Here is an 18,042-nt window from a genome sequence, read left to right as displayed (position 1 = left end):
CAGGCCCATAGACCTACTTATTATTATTATTATTATTATTATTATTATTATTATTATTATTATTATTATTATTATTATTATTCCAGCCAGTGAACAAATTCAACATTATTAACCGGAACATCAAAAGGGAATATACTGTGAAACTACTTTTTTATTTTGAAAATACAGCGTGCAGTAGCGTCCCGGTGTCTTAACGGTGGAGCGCTTATCATTCAGTGGGCAGGGGTTCGAATCCAGCTCGGAGTCCTGTCCTGCAGGTGTCCCCCTGTTACTCTCTATCTCTACAATTATCCCCAAAAAATCCTAAAAAGAAAATACACCATGCTATTACATGTGCGGTATGTTGAACTTCTTACACTGCTTTTTATTAAAGCAAACAGCGATCTGAGCCGGGAACACTTGCTGAAGAGGATTATTCAGTCAACCGCTGATGAAAACCCAAATGCTTCATCCAGGATTCAGCATCCTCACATGATCGCTGCACTCTGACTCCGAACACACACACACACACACACACAAACCTGTGTGCCTGTTGCCTCTGCCGCTTTAGGCGTTTGTTGCTGACTGCAGGACGTCATTATAAAAAAACAGCTCGACATTCACTCCTGTCTGCAGCTCAGGAGGAGAGTGTTTATTCCTCTCCTTCGGAGGGAACTGTCTCCACGGGACACAGGCAGCAATCATAAGCAGACTTCCGTCAAAACCGCGGTGCACTATTGTCAGCATCTTGTCATGGGCAATAATGTATCGGCTATATCGACGCTGCACAGAGGACAACAGCAGGGGTTTCACAGACTTCGAAACTCCCAGAAAGGTCAGTAACAACCGCTAACACACCACCAAACTAAATAACAGACACCTAAACGCATCATTTGGGACGTAATTCTAAACACATATGTTTTAAAACGACTAGTTAATGTGTGTTGTATATCTTTAGGTGGGATAGTGAACTTTAAAGTGGTAGAGAAGGTTAAGCTTGGTGTGGAAAGGTGCTTTGTGCTGGTGCTGACACTCAGTATCAGTTGTGTGGTGGTGCTGAAGAACAGCTCCGGTCTCGGGCCTGCTGCTCCTGGAGGTGAGCTGTGATGTGCAACCACTGACAGCTTATCTCAGGCAAACACCTCTAAAAGTCAAACTTGATTACATTTACATTTATAGTCTAAAATATAGTTGGGTGACTGTTTTTTTTATTTTTTAGTATTGTATATTTAATTTTAGTTTCATTATACAGCCAGCAAAAGACATTCTGGACAGAGCTATTTTGTTTTATTTTTGTTCTTGTTGGTTCTTTTTTTTTTTTTATTCCCCTTGGCCACCCTCCCTCCCTATAACCCCCCAGTTCCACGTACAGTGTACACAACACAGAAGGAATATGATACATATTGCATAGTACATGCAAGTGCAATAATAAATTAGTTAAAACCATAGATTTGGTCACTAAAATGGGACTATACAGTGCAGGATCCATTGCAGTTGATAAAGTACAGAGACAGACTTATGGAAGATATTCTGACATGTCACAGTAAAGGTGTAAATAATAAAAGGAATATTGGCTGAATTCCATTTAGCTGCTTCAGTTTCAAGGTCCTGGTATTGTGCAGGAGTGACAGCTTGGTCTCATTCCCAAATAGTCAGATTCAAATGATGTCATGTCCCTCAGCATGTGAGTTCAATGCACAAGGCAAGTTGTTCTTTAAGCCCAACCCTGTTATTTTACCCTAACCATTATTCACAGGGTTTTATTGCTTCAAGTTAACCATTTCCTGTGAACACAGGAGCAACAAGTTTGTTATGGAAAGCCACTGTGTGTGAAACTAGGGTAAAGTGACACAGCTTCACTGACCCGTCCAAAATGAAAGCAAAAGATGGTAAAAATGGACTGCACTTATATAGCATTTTATCCAAAGCGCTTTACACTACAGACTGCGCTCATATCTAAAGCTCCAGAATCTGTACTAAATGGATTCTAGATGAAGATTATTTTGTTAGCTGATGTTTCCAATGTCAAGACTGAAGAGCCATACAATATGGACATCTTTATTCAGCAGCATTGATTATCAGCAGCAAGAGCATGTGGTGGTATTGTTTGTTTGTGTGTGTGTGTGTGTGTGTGTGTGTGTGTGTGTGTGTGTGTGTGTGTGTGTCATGGCAAAATGTGGCCCTGGAGATCCCTACTGAAGATGTACGACAGAAGCAGTTTTTAGTACCAGTTGCCAGGTGATTAAATGTCTGTCTGTCTGTGGGCAGATGTTTTCACTATAATAGTGTCACAACTGTGCCAGACGTTACAAGGGTGCTGGAAGTAGTGGTGTATGAAGAGGGGAAGGGGCCATTGCAACTGGGTTTCTTCAGTATCCCGTTTACTGTATGTGTTTCAGTATGTGAACAGGATATCCCAAATATCATTACTCGAATACGACCCATGAACAGGTTAATGCAGTTGCTCAAAACCATCAAGTCCTCCAAACCATACAACCGTATGACCCACAAAGGTGTTTGCAAAATTGCACCTCTAGCAGTTGCAGAAGATCAACATTTTCTCATATATAAACGCAATGAACGCTATTTAAGGTTAGGGCAAAAAACATTCCGGTTCGGCATTATAAAAGACCAGTTTTGCAAAGCAAGTTTAAAAAGTCAATAAATTCATGTAAATACAGAAAGTCAGGATTGTTATATAGAAATTTATGGTGAATGGCGACCAATCAAAGAGCTTTCACCCATTGCACACACGTTCATAATTTCAGGTTCAGGATCTTGCGAAGGATACTTTGACATGTTGATTGCCATAGTCAGCTCGATTGACCAACCTTCTGATCGGTTGGTGACCGCTCTACCATCTGAACCACAGTCGCCCTCTTGTTTGAACCATCCACCTCCCCTCCCGGCTGCACTAAGAGCAACTTTTCTTGCCTTATGCTCCATGTCCTTGCTTTGCACCTTTAAACTTCTTTATGTCACTTCCGCTTTGGCGTCATTCATAATTATATCAGCTGCGTGGTAGAGGGCACTGCTTACTACAAACATAGCTATGACTTGTAATACACTGTTGTCCAAATTACGCATGAGGTCGTATTTTGTGGGAGTACAATCGCCTTAAAACACATGAAACAGTACAAGCAATGACTCATATTATGATAATAACATCATATTTATTAATAATTATGACATTTTGTTATCTGTTCTCCTTTTCTTCGGGTTGTGTAGGTTAAATAGTTCTGACTCTTGTTGACTCTGTTGAAAAAGATGCTGAGCATTGATCCTTCATGTGATGTTGTGAACAGCGAAGAGTAAAAGAATGGATACATACGCCTTAAATCCAATCCAGGTCATGAGCGTTGATCCCATGGGTGCTTCAGGGCCATTGCCATTCGATTTCTTCAATATCCTATGAATTGTATGTGTTTCAGTAATGCTATATCCCAAATACGATCATTCAATAAGCCCCATGAACAAGTTAATGAACAGATCTTTTTGAATGACTCTTAGGAGCTAACGTTAATGAACTCCTGATATACCCTGCCTGCCTTTGCTCAAAACCATACAAAGTAATATGTTGTTTGTTCCTACCCTCAATTATGACCGGCAGCAGTGTTTCCAAAAGTAATGTCCCTACCAGTTGAAGAAGGTCAACATGTCCTCATATGTAAACATAATGATCACAATTGTAGGGGTAAAGTTAGAGCAAAAAACCTCCTGGTTAGACTTATGTGCTTGTTTAGATGGTTCAAACAAACACATACCCTACAATGGTGCAGCAATGCTGAGTCAGCGAGACACCGTCCTCGTTTTATAACCTTCCTGACTGGAAACCCACAGAAGGGTCTTCCAGCCCAGCCCCCTGACTCACAGACTATCCATCATTTCTGCAATTCAATTGGGGGTGGTGGTTGGCATTCAATTGTTTAAAGCACCCACAGGCAAAAGAATAAATTGGCGCCAATGATCCAGTTAATGATCATAGTCATTAGCCACAATGTGAGAATGTAATTTCCAATGCATATGTTAACTGGTATACATTGGGATGCATGCTAAAAATACATTTGTACACAGAGGAGAAATAATGAACTCTGGCAGGTGTTTATAAGTACAAAGCCAAGCCAAAGCAACAAAATCCATGTGAGTACTTTAATCAAAGTTAAACAATAAAATGTGCAGCCAAACTCCTTCTCACATACCCACTCTAAAGCTCTTTCCAGGACCTTCTGGGCTGAGTCCCATGTGTATTACAATCATGTAAAGTACAAAAAAGTCCACCTCCACATCCCCCGTCCTGATCCCAATGTTACATCTGGATTACAGAGAGGGGAATGTGCCTGGGGGAACAGTTTTAAAAGGAGCTGTCATCTGGATAATCACCATAAGTACACAGTTTGCCCTTTCACATCCTCTTTCTCTATCTCGAACACACTCTGAGAGCGCACGGCTATTTTCACATCGCAGGAACACAGCGCAAAACAAGTGAGTCAGGCAGAGAGAGGCACGGCGGTGCATGAGAGAAGAGGGACCATTATTCAGCCAGGTTTCCTTGACAACCACCCATAACATGTGCAACAGTTCCCATGGTGATGGTTTCCAGAGTGCGTTATCAGCGGGAGATGATGGCTGATTGGGATGAGGAGCAGACGACGTCACTGGCAGCCGTTCAGTAATGAAAGGACGGGGATGTGTTTGTGCTGCTCTGCATCCCACTTTATTAGGCTGGCGTTTGGACAGTGTGCTCTGATTGGCTGGAGATGGAACAGAGATCTGCAGATCAATGCTCAGCTGAGGGGATGATGAATGCACTCAGTCACATATGCAGCTTATAACCCCCGAAACACACACACACACACACACACACACACACAGAGAGACACACAGATTCCCTCCAACTCACGTCTCAAAGACACACACTTCTTCAGTACAGACATTAATTTGTTTTCAGCTGGATAAATGGCCTTCTCTTAGTTCTGCTGACTCAGCTTTGTGGTGATTACTTCCAATACGTAGTCAGCAATCTTCATCTAATTTCTTATATAAACCACAAAAGTATATTGAAAGCTTGTGTAATATTTGACCTGAGCGCAGATTTTTCTTGTCCTTTTGTGTGTGTGTTTTAATGGGGTTATGCTGGGGGTCTGATATTGTAAGAGACATTTGTTATAATAACCAATTTGTGGTTTAAAGGTAGGCAGTATGGACAATATATATTTATAAATATTTGTACTTGGCTTAACTATAAAATGGTATCACATAAGAAAGTTATGGTTTGTACAGAATTTTAAAAAATCAATAGAGATGATGGAATGGGTTCTGTACACACAACAAATTCAACAAGTCCTCCAACACGTGCAACAACATAGGATGTTTGTTCCTTCCCTCTAATAAGTGTTTCTTAAAGCGTTCAGACTTGTTTTTTTTAGCGGGTACGATTTGCATTAAAATGTAAGACTCAGTGTACATGTTGTTTGGAGACCATCAACCGAAGATTTCTGTCATTGCTCGTTGATAGTTACCACACATGAGTATGAATTCCACTAGATATTTGCGTTAACCAGCAGTTGAGGTGTACCTCGTCCATCCACTGCGACTTTTCAGCGCGGACTTTGTTGCTCTCTATATTACATCAGCTGACTTCCTCCTTTGCTTTATTAATATGGCCACGATAGGTTACCACCACAGTAAACATAGGGTACTAATGACTGCTTGTACAAATGACCTATAGGTTGGTTGTTGTTTTTTTGTTGTTGTTTTTTTTTTTTTTTTTGGGGGGGGGGGGGCTACTTCTACATAAATAAGACATTCAATGCAGAACTTTAACTGCAATTGAGTATATTTATATTCTGATATTATGACTTTTAACCCATAAGAACCCATGGTGACACGCGTGTAACAAACACTTTAAATGTGCTAGAATCTCCCATATACAGCTTTATGCTTCACCTTAACTCATTAAGTTCCTTAGCAAGACTGTGTGAATGTGTGACTGAGACAAGAAGTGACTTCTCCAAAATAAAGGTGTGACTGGTAACAGAAATGTAAAAAAAAATAAACTTATTTTTTGTTACTAGGCTTACAAGTAAGTTAAGTTTAAACCCATTTAAAAATTCTAATCCGTTAATGTCCTGTATTGCATTTAACATGTTTTGACCATATTTCCTGAAGATATTAATATAAAACAAGTAACAAAAATATCGCTGTGACGTATGTGTCAGAAAAAGGCAAATTTGTGTTTCTCTAAGCAGAAAATGTGTTTAGTTTATTTATTTTAAAATAAAAAATATCATAAACATAAATTCCATGAACGCCCAATGTAACGTTTATGTCACTTATGACATTTAGGGGTAGATTTTTTTTTTTAAAACATCAGAAATGTGTTCTATGTGGTCTACTTGGTCTGTGGTATATCCCCCATAATTTTCCTTCAAGGATAAATAGGTCTGGGTTCTTATGGGTTAATGAAAGTGGCTACAATTGATGATTTCATTTCAACAATGTAACAAATGACAATATAAGTACAAGGTAATAATCTGAAAGGGGAAGTGACTGACCTAAAGGGGATTATCAACTGAAACTGTGGCTTCCCTTGACTTTACGGAGCTTTATAGTGAGTTTCAGCTCTGGCCCACACCACTCTCTGACCACTGTGCTGCTTCACTGAGTAAATGTCAGGCTCAGACTGTAAGGATTAAGCTATCTCTTGGAAGCAGTGTATAACTAAAAAAAACATGATACAAAATATTTGTTTGTTCATATATTTTATTGGTACATAACATCAAGTTAAGAGGATATGAAAAAATATAATTATTTTGTTATTATGGCAGAATTTCTTGGCGTTTGTACTGGTTTTGTTTCCTCTTCACTGACTCAGAGTCAGTATTATAATCTATGATGCGTTAAATGCCACTGAGCATAGCTGGTCATGTGACAGAGAGGTAACGGGACAGCATTTAGACAAGAATCCTCCTCGGGGACGCTGTACCACCAAATGCACTTGAACATGGTGTTCAGTTGCAGCTGCTGACACAAACATCATGCCTGAAAGTACAAGCCACCCGTCTGTTCACACTAGGTGCATGTAGAGAGACAAGGAAAACTGAGACACAAACTGATTTAGCTGAAAAAGACATGTAGTGAGGTAAAGTGTATGCGTCTCCATGGAAAAACAGAGTGAAAGAGACAAAGAGAGGGGCAGGCATGGGGAATGCAAATGTAACACCAAACAAGATGTAGAGTGTGATGTTCCTCATGGGTAAACAGCAGTTTAGTTCCAGTCCATTTCTCCATCTTTTTAGGGATAAACCCTACCTCGCTGAGAAATCCCTGCCTGAGTGAAGTAATAAATGTGTAATATCTGCAAACTGAGGAAGCAAATTCAATTATCGCTGCTAAGCAGGTTATATGAATAGAATATAGTTAATTTTTTTAAACATTTATCCGACCAGGAAATTTATTTGATGTCTTCCTCAAGGACACTTTAATAGCGAGAGACAGAGTTTCACTTTTAATGCTTTGGACTGGCAGTCGTAACACTGAGGTCAAAGTTGCGTGGTTGCTTTTCATCCTCATCATCTCACATTACCTATGACAGGACAGAGAATGCGTTTGTGGAAAGTGTTTTATAGGTATTGGCATGGTTTGCTTCATTGAGTTGTGACACAGCCCATTTAGACAGAGACAGGAGAGCAGTATTAAACAGCCCGTCTGAGCTGTACATCATCGCTTTTTCATTAGAGCAAACTGACTCCAGCTCAGCTCATTCTACTACATGATACTACTGTTAGGGCACCACAAGGGCATGCTCTTACTTCACACACACTGACACACACACACACACACACACACACACACACACACACACACACACACACTCACTGTTATGCATATACAAACCAGATGTACTGACAGTTATTAAAGATCAAGTAACATTAATAGTCATCAAGTCATTTCCCTCAAAGGACTCTAGACTGTGTAGAGCATATCATCTATCCTTAGACCCTCTATTTAGATTCAGAAATACCTCCAAAACAACATGTGATTGTGTTATGTAAACAGGCCGTTCTCGCCAAAAAAAACTTGTGATGAATGGCAAATGGCAGTGTGCTGTTGGGTCAGAAAGTAGAGAGAATGGTTCATGAATCTTCATGAATCTTTATTTGGCCATCACTAGCCAAGTAAGGTTGTGAACGATGAACCGATGCGACCAGATATTCGGTTTAACAAGTGAGAGATATGATTGCGTCGGTAGCAGCCTCCTCAATCGATACAAATCAGCCATGAATTCCTAGATGAATCGGTTGTAGAGTCATGAATCGGTATCGCCAGACTTGGAATCGGTTGGCGGCTTCACACATTTACAGTTTGCGTCAGCGTCTCTAAAACAATGTGAGAGCTGAAGCTGCTAGCAAAACGGTTCTTGCGCAACTCCATGGGTCTCTCTAGCCCGGCTAACGCCAGACTATATCACGAATGAGATATAGTCTGGGGACCACCAATTCATTTTTCCGTAGAGGAGGCATGGCTTACGATCGTCCAGAGCCGTTTATTAGGCGTTTTGAATGTCTATCAAAAGCGTCTGTACGTAGCTCTTAGCCAATCGTATCAATTATACCAGATGACGTATGTAGAGCGACAGAAAATCGACGAGGAAGCATCGAGGAAGAAGACGACTGATGTTTACATGATGGCGCCGAATGATTATTGCCGTTTGTGCAAGATATATATGAAGGAAGAAGGACACTCCACATATGCACACTCTTCAGACATTTATTTTTCCAAAAAAACCAACGACCACAACGAACGGGGTCTCGCTAAACCCCATTAGCTCGGCCACTAACGGGGCTATAGATTAGGCTTTTGCCAAATCCTGTTGGAAGCAAGGCTAAAACATCCTGTTTGGTGGTGATAAAGGAGTGTAAAGCCAAATGTTGTTCTTCTTTTAAAATAAACCTTTGCTCTAAACTATCTAGAACACTGTCTACAGCTAGATTGAAAGAGAGTTTTGCGTCTGCTGTAGCCATGTTGGATCTGTAAGCAAACTACAAGCTTCCGTCTGTCGAATAGTACGCATCATCTTCTTGCCGTCCCTCCCCGTTCTGTGATTGGATAACAAAAACAGGGCTAAGAATCGGCCATGGACACCATGCCGCCCTGCAGTTCGAAACGAAATCGAGCATGCAAGGCAGCATGGGTATACCCAGGCTAGGGTCTCTCCGGTCTCTCCCAAGTCTCTTATTTTGCATCCCCCACTTCCCTCACTTGCGCCGTTCACTTGGGCCACTTGCAACGTTTTAAGAGACATGAGACGTCCTTCCCTCCGAAGCGTCACGTGAAGCGACGTCCGTTTCTAATGATAGTGGCAGCAGATCACAGCTGGATCAGCTGACAGCCACTTCAACAGCTGTAGACATGCACTAATAATAATAAGTGTTTTCTCTGTTTAACAAACAGCTGCACACGAATAACAAGCTACATTGTGTATTTATACTGTGAACTTTGCCCTGCTCAGGGACACAGGAATGCCTTTATATTATATTATTTTTTTATTAGCCTATTATTTGGGTCTGTATATAGACTATCCTGGTGATAAATTCATTATTTAATATCCCAGAACATGATTGTGTCCACTGAACACCGGCCAACGTTTTATTAGTTTAGATGATTAAGGGAAAATGTAAATGATGTCACTCAAACCTACACTCAGGAATGATCAGCCTCATGTGGGACTGATGGAAATGACAAATGATGGATAAGTGTTTCTTGCTGACAGACAGAATCTCTACTGTTTTTTTTTTTATCTGAATGGGGGAAATAACAGATCATGAAAGGAGAAAAAGCTTTTAGAACGATTTTTCTTTACAATATTATACATGTAGAATATGTTTGTAGTCTATTTGTTGTTCAGACCCAAAATAAAACAGATTTTTAACTACATGGCGAATCAGAAGATAAATAAAATATAAAACTTGTGAGTGACACATCGTTTATCACAGAGAGTGCAACCCTACTAGCCAGTGGATATCTGGATGGTTACTGTTTAAAGTCTGATTAAATATTAGATATTTAACATATTTTGCATTCATTGCAGCTAATTATTATAAACAAATAGCAACATATAAAAACTAACTGACAAAAAGATACATTTTTGTAGATGAGAGTCGGTGGGTTTAGAGTTTGTAGATCAGCCAATGGGTTCAGCCTTCACACATGGAATGTTTACCTGCATTCAACCAAAGCCTGCTCAAATGTGATTGGTCAATACTACTCACTTCAAAGTGACTACAATACTACAAACGCTTTTCTTTCAATACCAAAATCTTGTCCCGTTGCCTACAAATTCTGCATTCATATGCAGATATCTGTTTATAGAGATTAGTGGAGACCAAAAGCGGGCTAAATAGAAGAGTACATATTCCACATACATTCATTAGGGGGCCAGAGACACGACCCCAAATGAATGCTAATGTTGTTTCATCTTTGCTGGATGTGTAAATGAGCAACTACTTGATAACACTGTAATCATAACAACTAATAATAAGTCTGTGTTGAGTTTTCACTTAGATCTGCTGCAGCCAAGAGGCTAAAAGATCAGATAAGCTGAATTCTAGTCTGCAATGCATATTTTAATAATTATGTGCAGCTATGGAGACTGTATTTCAGCTTTGTTTGCGTAAATTGTGCTATATAGTCTTAATTAGTAGTCTGGTGAAATAAACGATTTTCAGAGTTTGGATGTAATCGGAAACTGTTAGTCATATGAACTTAGGACAAAGTCTAATCAGAACTAAGTACACCTACTCTTCGGGGAGTGGTCATTAACTTTAATTATACTATGTTTGTTTTATAATTAGAGAACCTAAGACCATCTTTCAAGCAGTGAACAGTGGAGTTGAGTCATAACTACAAAAGGCACTAATAATATACCTCAGGAAATATTCAGAAAACATTTCAACTATTTTCTACACTTCTCGCTGCAGTGGTGACCCCTCTATGTGACAGTTGACCTCACTTATGCAACGCGCCCTTCTCCCCATCAACAGTACAGCTGGCTGCCCGGAGTGTTCTGAACATCCTTAACACCTGCCTAAATAAGAAACACAAATACAGAGAGGTGATACAGGCACACTGTCACTCCTGGGAGGATTAGAGCTCCTCAGGCACTGTAATGCAGCGTTCACACTTTGTAAACATGAGTTATAAAATAAGACTGCCTGCATTTTCCAACCCAGACAGTTGCCTGTGCTAGATGAGCTCATCAGGTTAGACGATGTGTCATACTTATATAAGACACCGTGAAGCCAAGGCGCTACCACAAGATTGTTATTAATATATTATGAAATTGCTTGGATTGGTGAAAATGATGTATTGTTTTTCTCTTGACAATACAACAACCTCATTTATGTCATGTGTTGTCAGAAATAATGAATACAATTGATCAAAAAGTGCATTTTTTATATTCCTAGAAGTATGAAACTGTGAAAAATGAATTCATATAATAGCTTTATAGCTTATAAGTTTCTTGCTCTGATGTAAATATTTGTTGTCCTGCGTTTACACTATAGTAACTATAAAAAAAAATTATAGAACTTGGTTAATCACAACCCTTGTAACTGTTATCCGAGCGTACAGATGTATTTATTTCCACCTATAAAAATGGGAATATTGCCTGCTTGTACGCACAGTGACAGATGTGGGGTGTAATGATACTTTGGTACCTTGTGTACTCAGCAGCTCACCAGATTTTATAAGGGAAGAAGAGGAATAATTTATCTCGGCTTGAATCATGGTCCTGCACCTTTTATACATGCACAGCGAGCTCTGTAAAGTCTTGGTGAATCATGGAACCCTTATAATAGAAGCAGGAAACTGTATGTTAAAATCAGGTCAATGATTCATATCAGTCTTTAGAGTGATAGAAAAGCAACTGCTTGTCATTTATGATTTTCTTCAAATAACAGAATCAATATTAAGTGGGAGTCAAAGGGGTCAGCTTGTGTTTCAGGATGCTTCTATGGTAACATGGTTTTCCAAGGGCACATTTTCAGCATTCTGGGCTTCAGGTGCAGTGGTGATGTTTTGTGGGAATGGAGCCATGAATGCCCTCCAACAGTCTTGTATCAAAATCCAGTTTTTGTTTTTCAATTTATGTTACATTTACATGGTGTATGTTCTTAAATTCATTTGTGATGTTTATACATTTAAATATAAATACATTTAAATAAATTTACATAGTTGGCTAATGTGTTGTCTAGGTATCTTATACACCTATTTTTCATCTTTGATTTTTATTTGTGATTGAAGAATTTTAAGAAAATGTTCTTTATCCCATTGGCTTTAAGCATTTTTGCAAAATAAATATTTTATGCATGTCTGTTTTCTAAATTGTGTGTATCACTGATAATAGTTTAATTCAAATGCAAATCTTGTTACTCAACCATAGAGGCATTTTGTGGTGAGCCGCTCTGCAGAGTGGAGTCATTGTGGTTGGAAAATGAACTGATTTGGAGGCCAGTACTATGTTCTAATGTGACTAATGCTTAAAATGCAAAAAAAAAAAAAATGTTTTTCTTTCCGACCAGACCACCAGACAAATAGCTCCATATGGAACCAGATCAAAAGAATTATATCAACCAAACAAATTATTTTGATTGCACAATTAAAAAAATAGAAGAAGTTGGACTAGAAGTCAAGCCAGGATGTGAAGTGATGCTTTGTGTTTAGTTGCATGCTAGCATTGAAGCATTGTGACAGGATGGTGATTACTTTTAGATTAAAATGGTGAGTAACATCTCATTTAAAATTCATTTTGCATGCTGGAAGTCAGTGTAATGTGACTATAGAGTGATGTTTTAAGAAGAAAATACAAGTGTAATACTATTAAAACAGCATCTACGTAACATTTGAGGAAGAATAGTTCCTGTTATTTGCAGATGCAATTAATTAGAAATTGTGAGCTATTTTAGTCCATGAGGAGAACAAAGGGTTTAGTGTTCAGATCATTGCAAGCAGAAACTCTAAGCTAACTCTTTAACCTACCTTTTTGCAAGTAATATTTATTTATTTATTATTTGTGTAGTGTTATGTAGTTATTTCCTAATTGCTAAAATTGTAAAACTGCAAAATTTCGCATGGATAATCAGTGTCTTACTGGTAAAGGTTTTTCAAGTCTAATTTAGTTTAATATTTGGACAAACTCTCCATTAATGCAGTGTAATACCACTTTTTAGCTAACTTAAAGTTAACTTTAATGTAATGGGGCCTACTGACCACATTCAGTTTTTTTTATCTGTTTTTTTTTAGTTTTGGCCATTGTTTTGATGACACATTGACATGCTATGAAGGCAGATAAGACAAACTCATGGAAGAGAAAACTAAGGCGACATGCAAAAGTATTACCACTGAACATTAATTAACCCTTTGATGCACAACATGGGTCTAAAGCAGACCTGGGCATTGGCTGTCCTTGTCCGGCCCGCGTGAGGTTACCCAGAAATCAATATAACCGCAGTGCTTTTATTTTGAAAAAAATAGCAAACATTAGCATTAGCACTAGAGCTAACAAGCACTTTTACGATAGTTAAGACCACAAATATAGCCACTAATATATATGACAGAAGAAAATAAACTTTAACAAACCTTGTGTCCTGTCAGCCAGCCACTATAGAAGCCTTTTTGATACTTTATATCAACTTTATATGAATTACTACGCACTCGTTATTATTTACCGTTCGTTTTTTCATTTAACCGTTCCACCTGTTATTTCCTGTCACTACCTTCCAAAATTAAAGCACCTGTTTCACACTGGGCGGCACCATTTCAGAATAAAAGCACCACAACATTGTAAAACACCTAGAAAATGTACAAACATGAAAAACAAGCTAAATAATCCAAAAACACCAATAGGAACCTTGCTAAAGGTCATTTACAGTTGTGTTTAAAATAAATGGAAAAGTGATATAGTGATTGGAGTATTTACTACTTTTTACTTGATTTACTCCACATTAACAGTCTTATCATAAAATGTATTCTTATCAGTAGCAGCTCAAAATCAGATAATTTACTGTATTTTATAAAGCGATTACATTAATATTGTGCAAATTTTAGTTCAGAGTTTTGGTCCGGCCCCTGCAACCTTCGTGGTATTGGTCATGTGGCCCCTTGGGGAAATTAATTCCCACCCCTGGTCTAAAGTGACCCGACTAAGTTTTTATATTCTATATCTTTGCAATAAATTAATTTCATCATTCAGTATTGAAGGTTTTCCCTCAAATAACATGTTTTTGATCATCATACGTCCTAATTTTTTGTTTTCATTTCTTACTTTTTGAATAAAAACCCTTTTTTGTGTCATTTCACTTCTAATGCACAAGGTCATTTTTTACCCATGTGTGTAAACTTGATGTAATAATAAAAAATTTTCTTCATAAATATGAAAGGAAAAATGGATATAATGATCTGTCGTAATAGAAAAAATATATTCAAACACACAGCCAGCATGAAATAACATTGGGGAATGAATGCGGGTCATTTTTGACCCATGTTGTGCATTAGAAGGTGTTTATATGTTGTGCATCAAAGGGTTAAAGAACTTCCTGCTTTAACCTCAAGCTAGCATGCTAACCATGTGGATTGTGAATGCACACCGTTTTCCTGCTTATCAAAAAATTATTGATGACATCTTTTTTCTTACCTGTATTTCTTTGTGCAAAATAAGAACTGCTTCAGACAATGCATACACCAAAATGATGAAGAATGTAAACACAGAGCTTTTAACTGAATGCATAGCATATTAAAACCACATTTTCCCAAATATATTCAGAATGAATTAGATAAAATTGAGGCCCTTTCATTCTCATCAATTATTGCAGTTTTGTTTGCATTGCTATTTTCAATTGAATAAAATGTAAATGTTACTCTGATAACATTGTGCTCATTAAACACACAGGCAAATACAAATATCATCTGATAATTATAAAATAAATTACCTCTGGTTGAAAGTCCTTGCTGGGTGTCATTACTTTCACCCTCATTTCCTGGAAATATCCCGTTTATAGATATTTGTCCAATAATGGTGGGTGTGTCTTATCCTGGGCTGATAGATCAGGTGTTCCCTGTCCTGCTTTTTTTCCTCATCAACTTCAATGTCAAACCGTTTCTTTTTTACGAGAGCCAATCCATATCTCAGGGGACACAGCATTCATGGCCTCAGTTATAGCAGCCAGAAGACTTTTTTTTTGTTTGTTTGATTTTTTACCATCAGCACTCCACAGGAAACTCTTCACAAAAGTGTTCCTTTCCTGGCTTCCACCTTGGACACTAGTATTTCACTCTTCTTCAGTCATGAAATTCTTTAGGGTTTTTATGCTCTCTTACAACAACTTCAACCCGTTTGTAAGAGAGCAAAAAATGGGCTTTGTGGCAGTATGCTGACTGCAAAAAGCAGGCACAAGGTACATTTTGAGTTACTGCGAGTCATGAACTTATGCACATTGGTAAGAACTAATTTGGCCAGTATGCATGATGAATCCAACAACCATTTGCATGGGCATTTATTTTGTTTGCAAAGTAAAAACCTTTCTATATACATATATACACATATTACACATTATGATTTTACTTCAAACTTTCCCAACAGAATGAAAGTGTATCTTATCCTCAAAAAGTCCAAAAATAGTGTTATTGTGATCAAAATTATTCACAAATAGGACGGAAGGTGTAATAAACTGGAATTCTTCAAATGTTATTGCCTCACATAATAATTATTGCATATTGTATTTGGGTGGATGAGGCAGCTGTTATTCCACTTCTATGTTTCCCTTAAACTACGTGAAGGTTGTGCTGTTTGCTCTCATATCACTGATTGCTACCAATAAAACACATCTGTCACTGTGCGTAAAAACATGTTCCTATTTTTGTTTGAGGAAGTTAACACATTGGACACCACTTACAAGGCTTATGATTATAAAAGAGCCATAAATTGTATCCTGGTTGCCGTGTGGGTAGGTTAAATCCCAAAGAGACACCAGAATCTAAGAAGTAAAGCGGCTATAAATCAGTTCAATGAATACATTTTTAGTGTTATCGGTGTGTGAATCTGTCTTGTGTGCTGATAGATAAGGGTTCTTTATCCCACTGATGATGACATGATAAATAAGTACTCATGTGATTTGTGAATGATTTGCCTCTAATCACCTCTGTCACTCAAACAGCACAGGAAGCCATTCAGACACACAGGCTATGCTTTCAATTCATTTTACACACACACACACACACACACACACACACAGAAAGAGTGATCTCCCCTCCGGCCTGCTGCGGTAGTGTTTCTGATGGGATAATCTCTGCGTTGTGCTACGGCCCATGTGAGGAGAGGATTACATATTTATTTGGGGAGTTTTCATCCCGCCTTTACCATCTGTCACCAGTAGAGTGGCCATGGGACATTTACAAGAGCTTTATAGTGGAGTGATAGGATGAGAGTGGGTGTGAGAGAGATTGGGTACGAGTGAGTGTGCATGTGTAAGAGAGAGAGAGAGAGAGAGAGAGAGAGAGAGAGGAACAGGATCCACTGACAGACGGTAGCCTACTTGCAGGTCCCAGCTGCAAACCCCCAGAGCATAAAATCACCTTCGCCTGCTGTGGGGGAATATTCAGTAAAGAGAAAAGTCCAGCAGTGTCATCTGGGACTTTCCCATGCTCTCTGGTGGGAGAGGGAAGTCACCTCGTAGATGTTTTTTTTAGTCCCAGGGTGATTAAGAGCCAACTGCTAATGTCATAATCCATATCCCTGTCCCTTACATTATAGCTGCAACTTGATGGGTGGTCTGACTTACTTGGCTGACCCTGCCCACAATGGGAATTTACTTTTATTATATAAAAATTATGTGTTGGACTGTAAGGTTATAATCATTAGAAATTTCAATACATTGCCTCTCTGTGTTGTATATTTACAATCTCTTCACAAATCTATCATACAGACTGAACCAAGACAGTGGATTAACTCAAATGCATGACTCACACAGCATAAAAGTCTTTAAAGAATTAGGTGAACAAAGACAGTATACTAAAATCCAAAAAACGATGAGACAGAACAAATCAAAAACACATAGCGAAGGCAACACAAGGAATGTTTGGGACGTTTACCGACAAGACTAAATACACTCGGAGGGCAGGATTATTGGAAACAGGTGACAACAATCGGGCGGGGACAGGAAATCGCACAAGGCAACCTGACCTGAAACAAGACTCTGTAGCCCTCATTTATAGACGAATGAACGGCAGAAACCTGGGCGTCATTTCTACACAAGGCGCATCGTTTATCAATTTGGACGTGGAAATTACGATCAAATCTGACAGCTGATCTCAGCTGTTTGAGTCAGGGTGAAGTCCACATGTCTGAGGCTATTAAATGTCAACCATTATCTTCTGCTATTAAATGTTTATTGTTATTCGGCTCGGACCCCGGTGGTGCGTCAGTCTTCTCCGCAGCAGTGATTTCCTTCGATGACACTTTTTAGAGAGCCAAACAATACCAGTTGGTTCTGTTGCACCTGTTGGATGTCAGCATTTTCTCTACTTTTGTGATTTGGACTTTAATTTAAAACATTGTTTAACTGCAACCAAAATATTTACTGAACTTGTTTGAGTATCAATATAAATACAAAAATATACTTTCATTTCATTTTTTACTGGATGTTTTATATTCTGTGTTAATTTTGCTGAACCAACATAAACCCCTGGCGCTGCATATTTCTGTACCTTCACAAAATGTCTATTTCGCTCCTATGTGTTACTTGTAAAATGTGCACTTTACTTATAAATGTGACTTAAAAAAAGAAAAGTAAAAAATTTCTCTTCATGGCCGTATTGGGTCTTTGGCGAGGCCTCTGAATAGAGTATATAGGGTGTGGTATTTAAATGATGCTTGTTTTCAGCTGCCACATTCATCAACAGCCCATCTTTGTGACGATGTGATTGGTGAGATACAAACGTTTCATGAACCACACATGAACCTTATCGTAAGATGATTTGTACACTCAGATCTGTGCTGGTTTCTACGTT

General features: G+C 38.6%; 1 protein-coding gene across 1 annotated transcript in view; it reads left to right on the top strand.

Annotated features, from left to right (window-relative positions):
* The first annotated feature begins 295 nt into the window (after positions 1–295).
* neurl1aa (neuralized E3 ubiquitin protein ligase 1Aa) overlaps positions 296–18,042 on the top strand; it is an 85,465-nt gene continuing 67,718 nt past the window's right edge. The window contains exon 1 of the mRNA XM_059329863.1: positions 296–814. Within this exon, the coding sequence (XP_059185846.1) occupies positions 733–814 (82 nt within the window). The 5' untranslated portion in view covers positions 296–732. The remainder of the gene's footprint in view (positions 815–18,042) is intronic.

Source organism: Centropristis striata, chromosome 1 (genome assembly GCF_030273125.1).
Source record: "Centropristis striata isolate RG_2023a ecotype Rhode Island chromosome 1, C.striata_1.0, whole genome shotgun sequence".
Taxonomy (NCBI): domain Eukaryota; kingdom Metazoa; phylum Chordata; class Actinopteri; order Perciformes; family Serranidae; genus Centropristis; species Centropristis striata.
The sequence above is the reverse complement of the archived record's forward strand: the minus strand, read 5'-3'. Positions and strand labels throughout refer to the sequence as shown.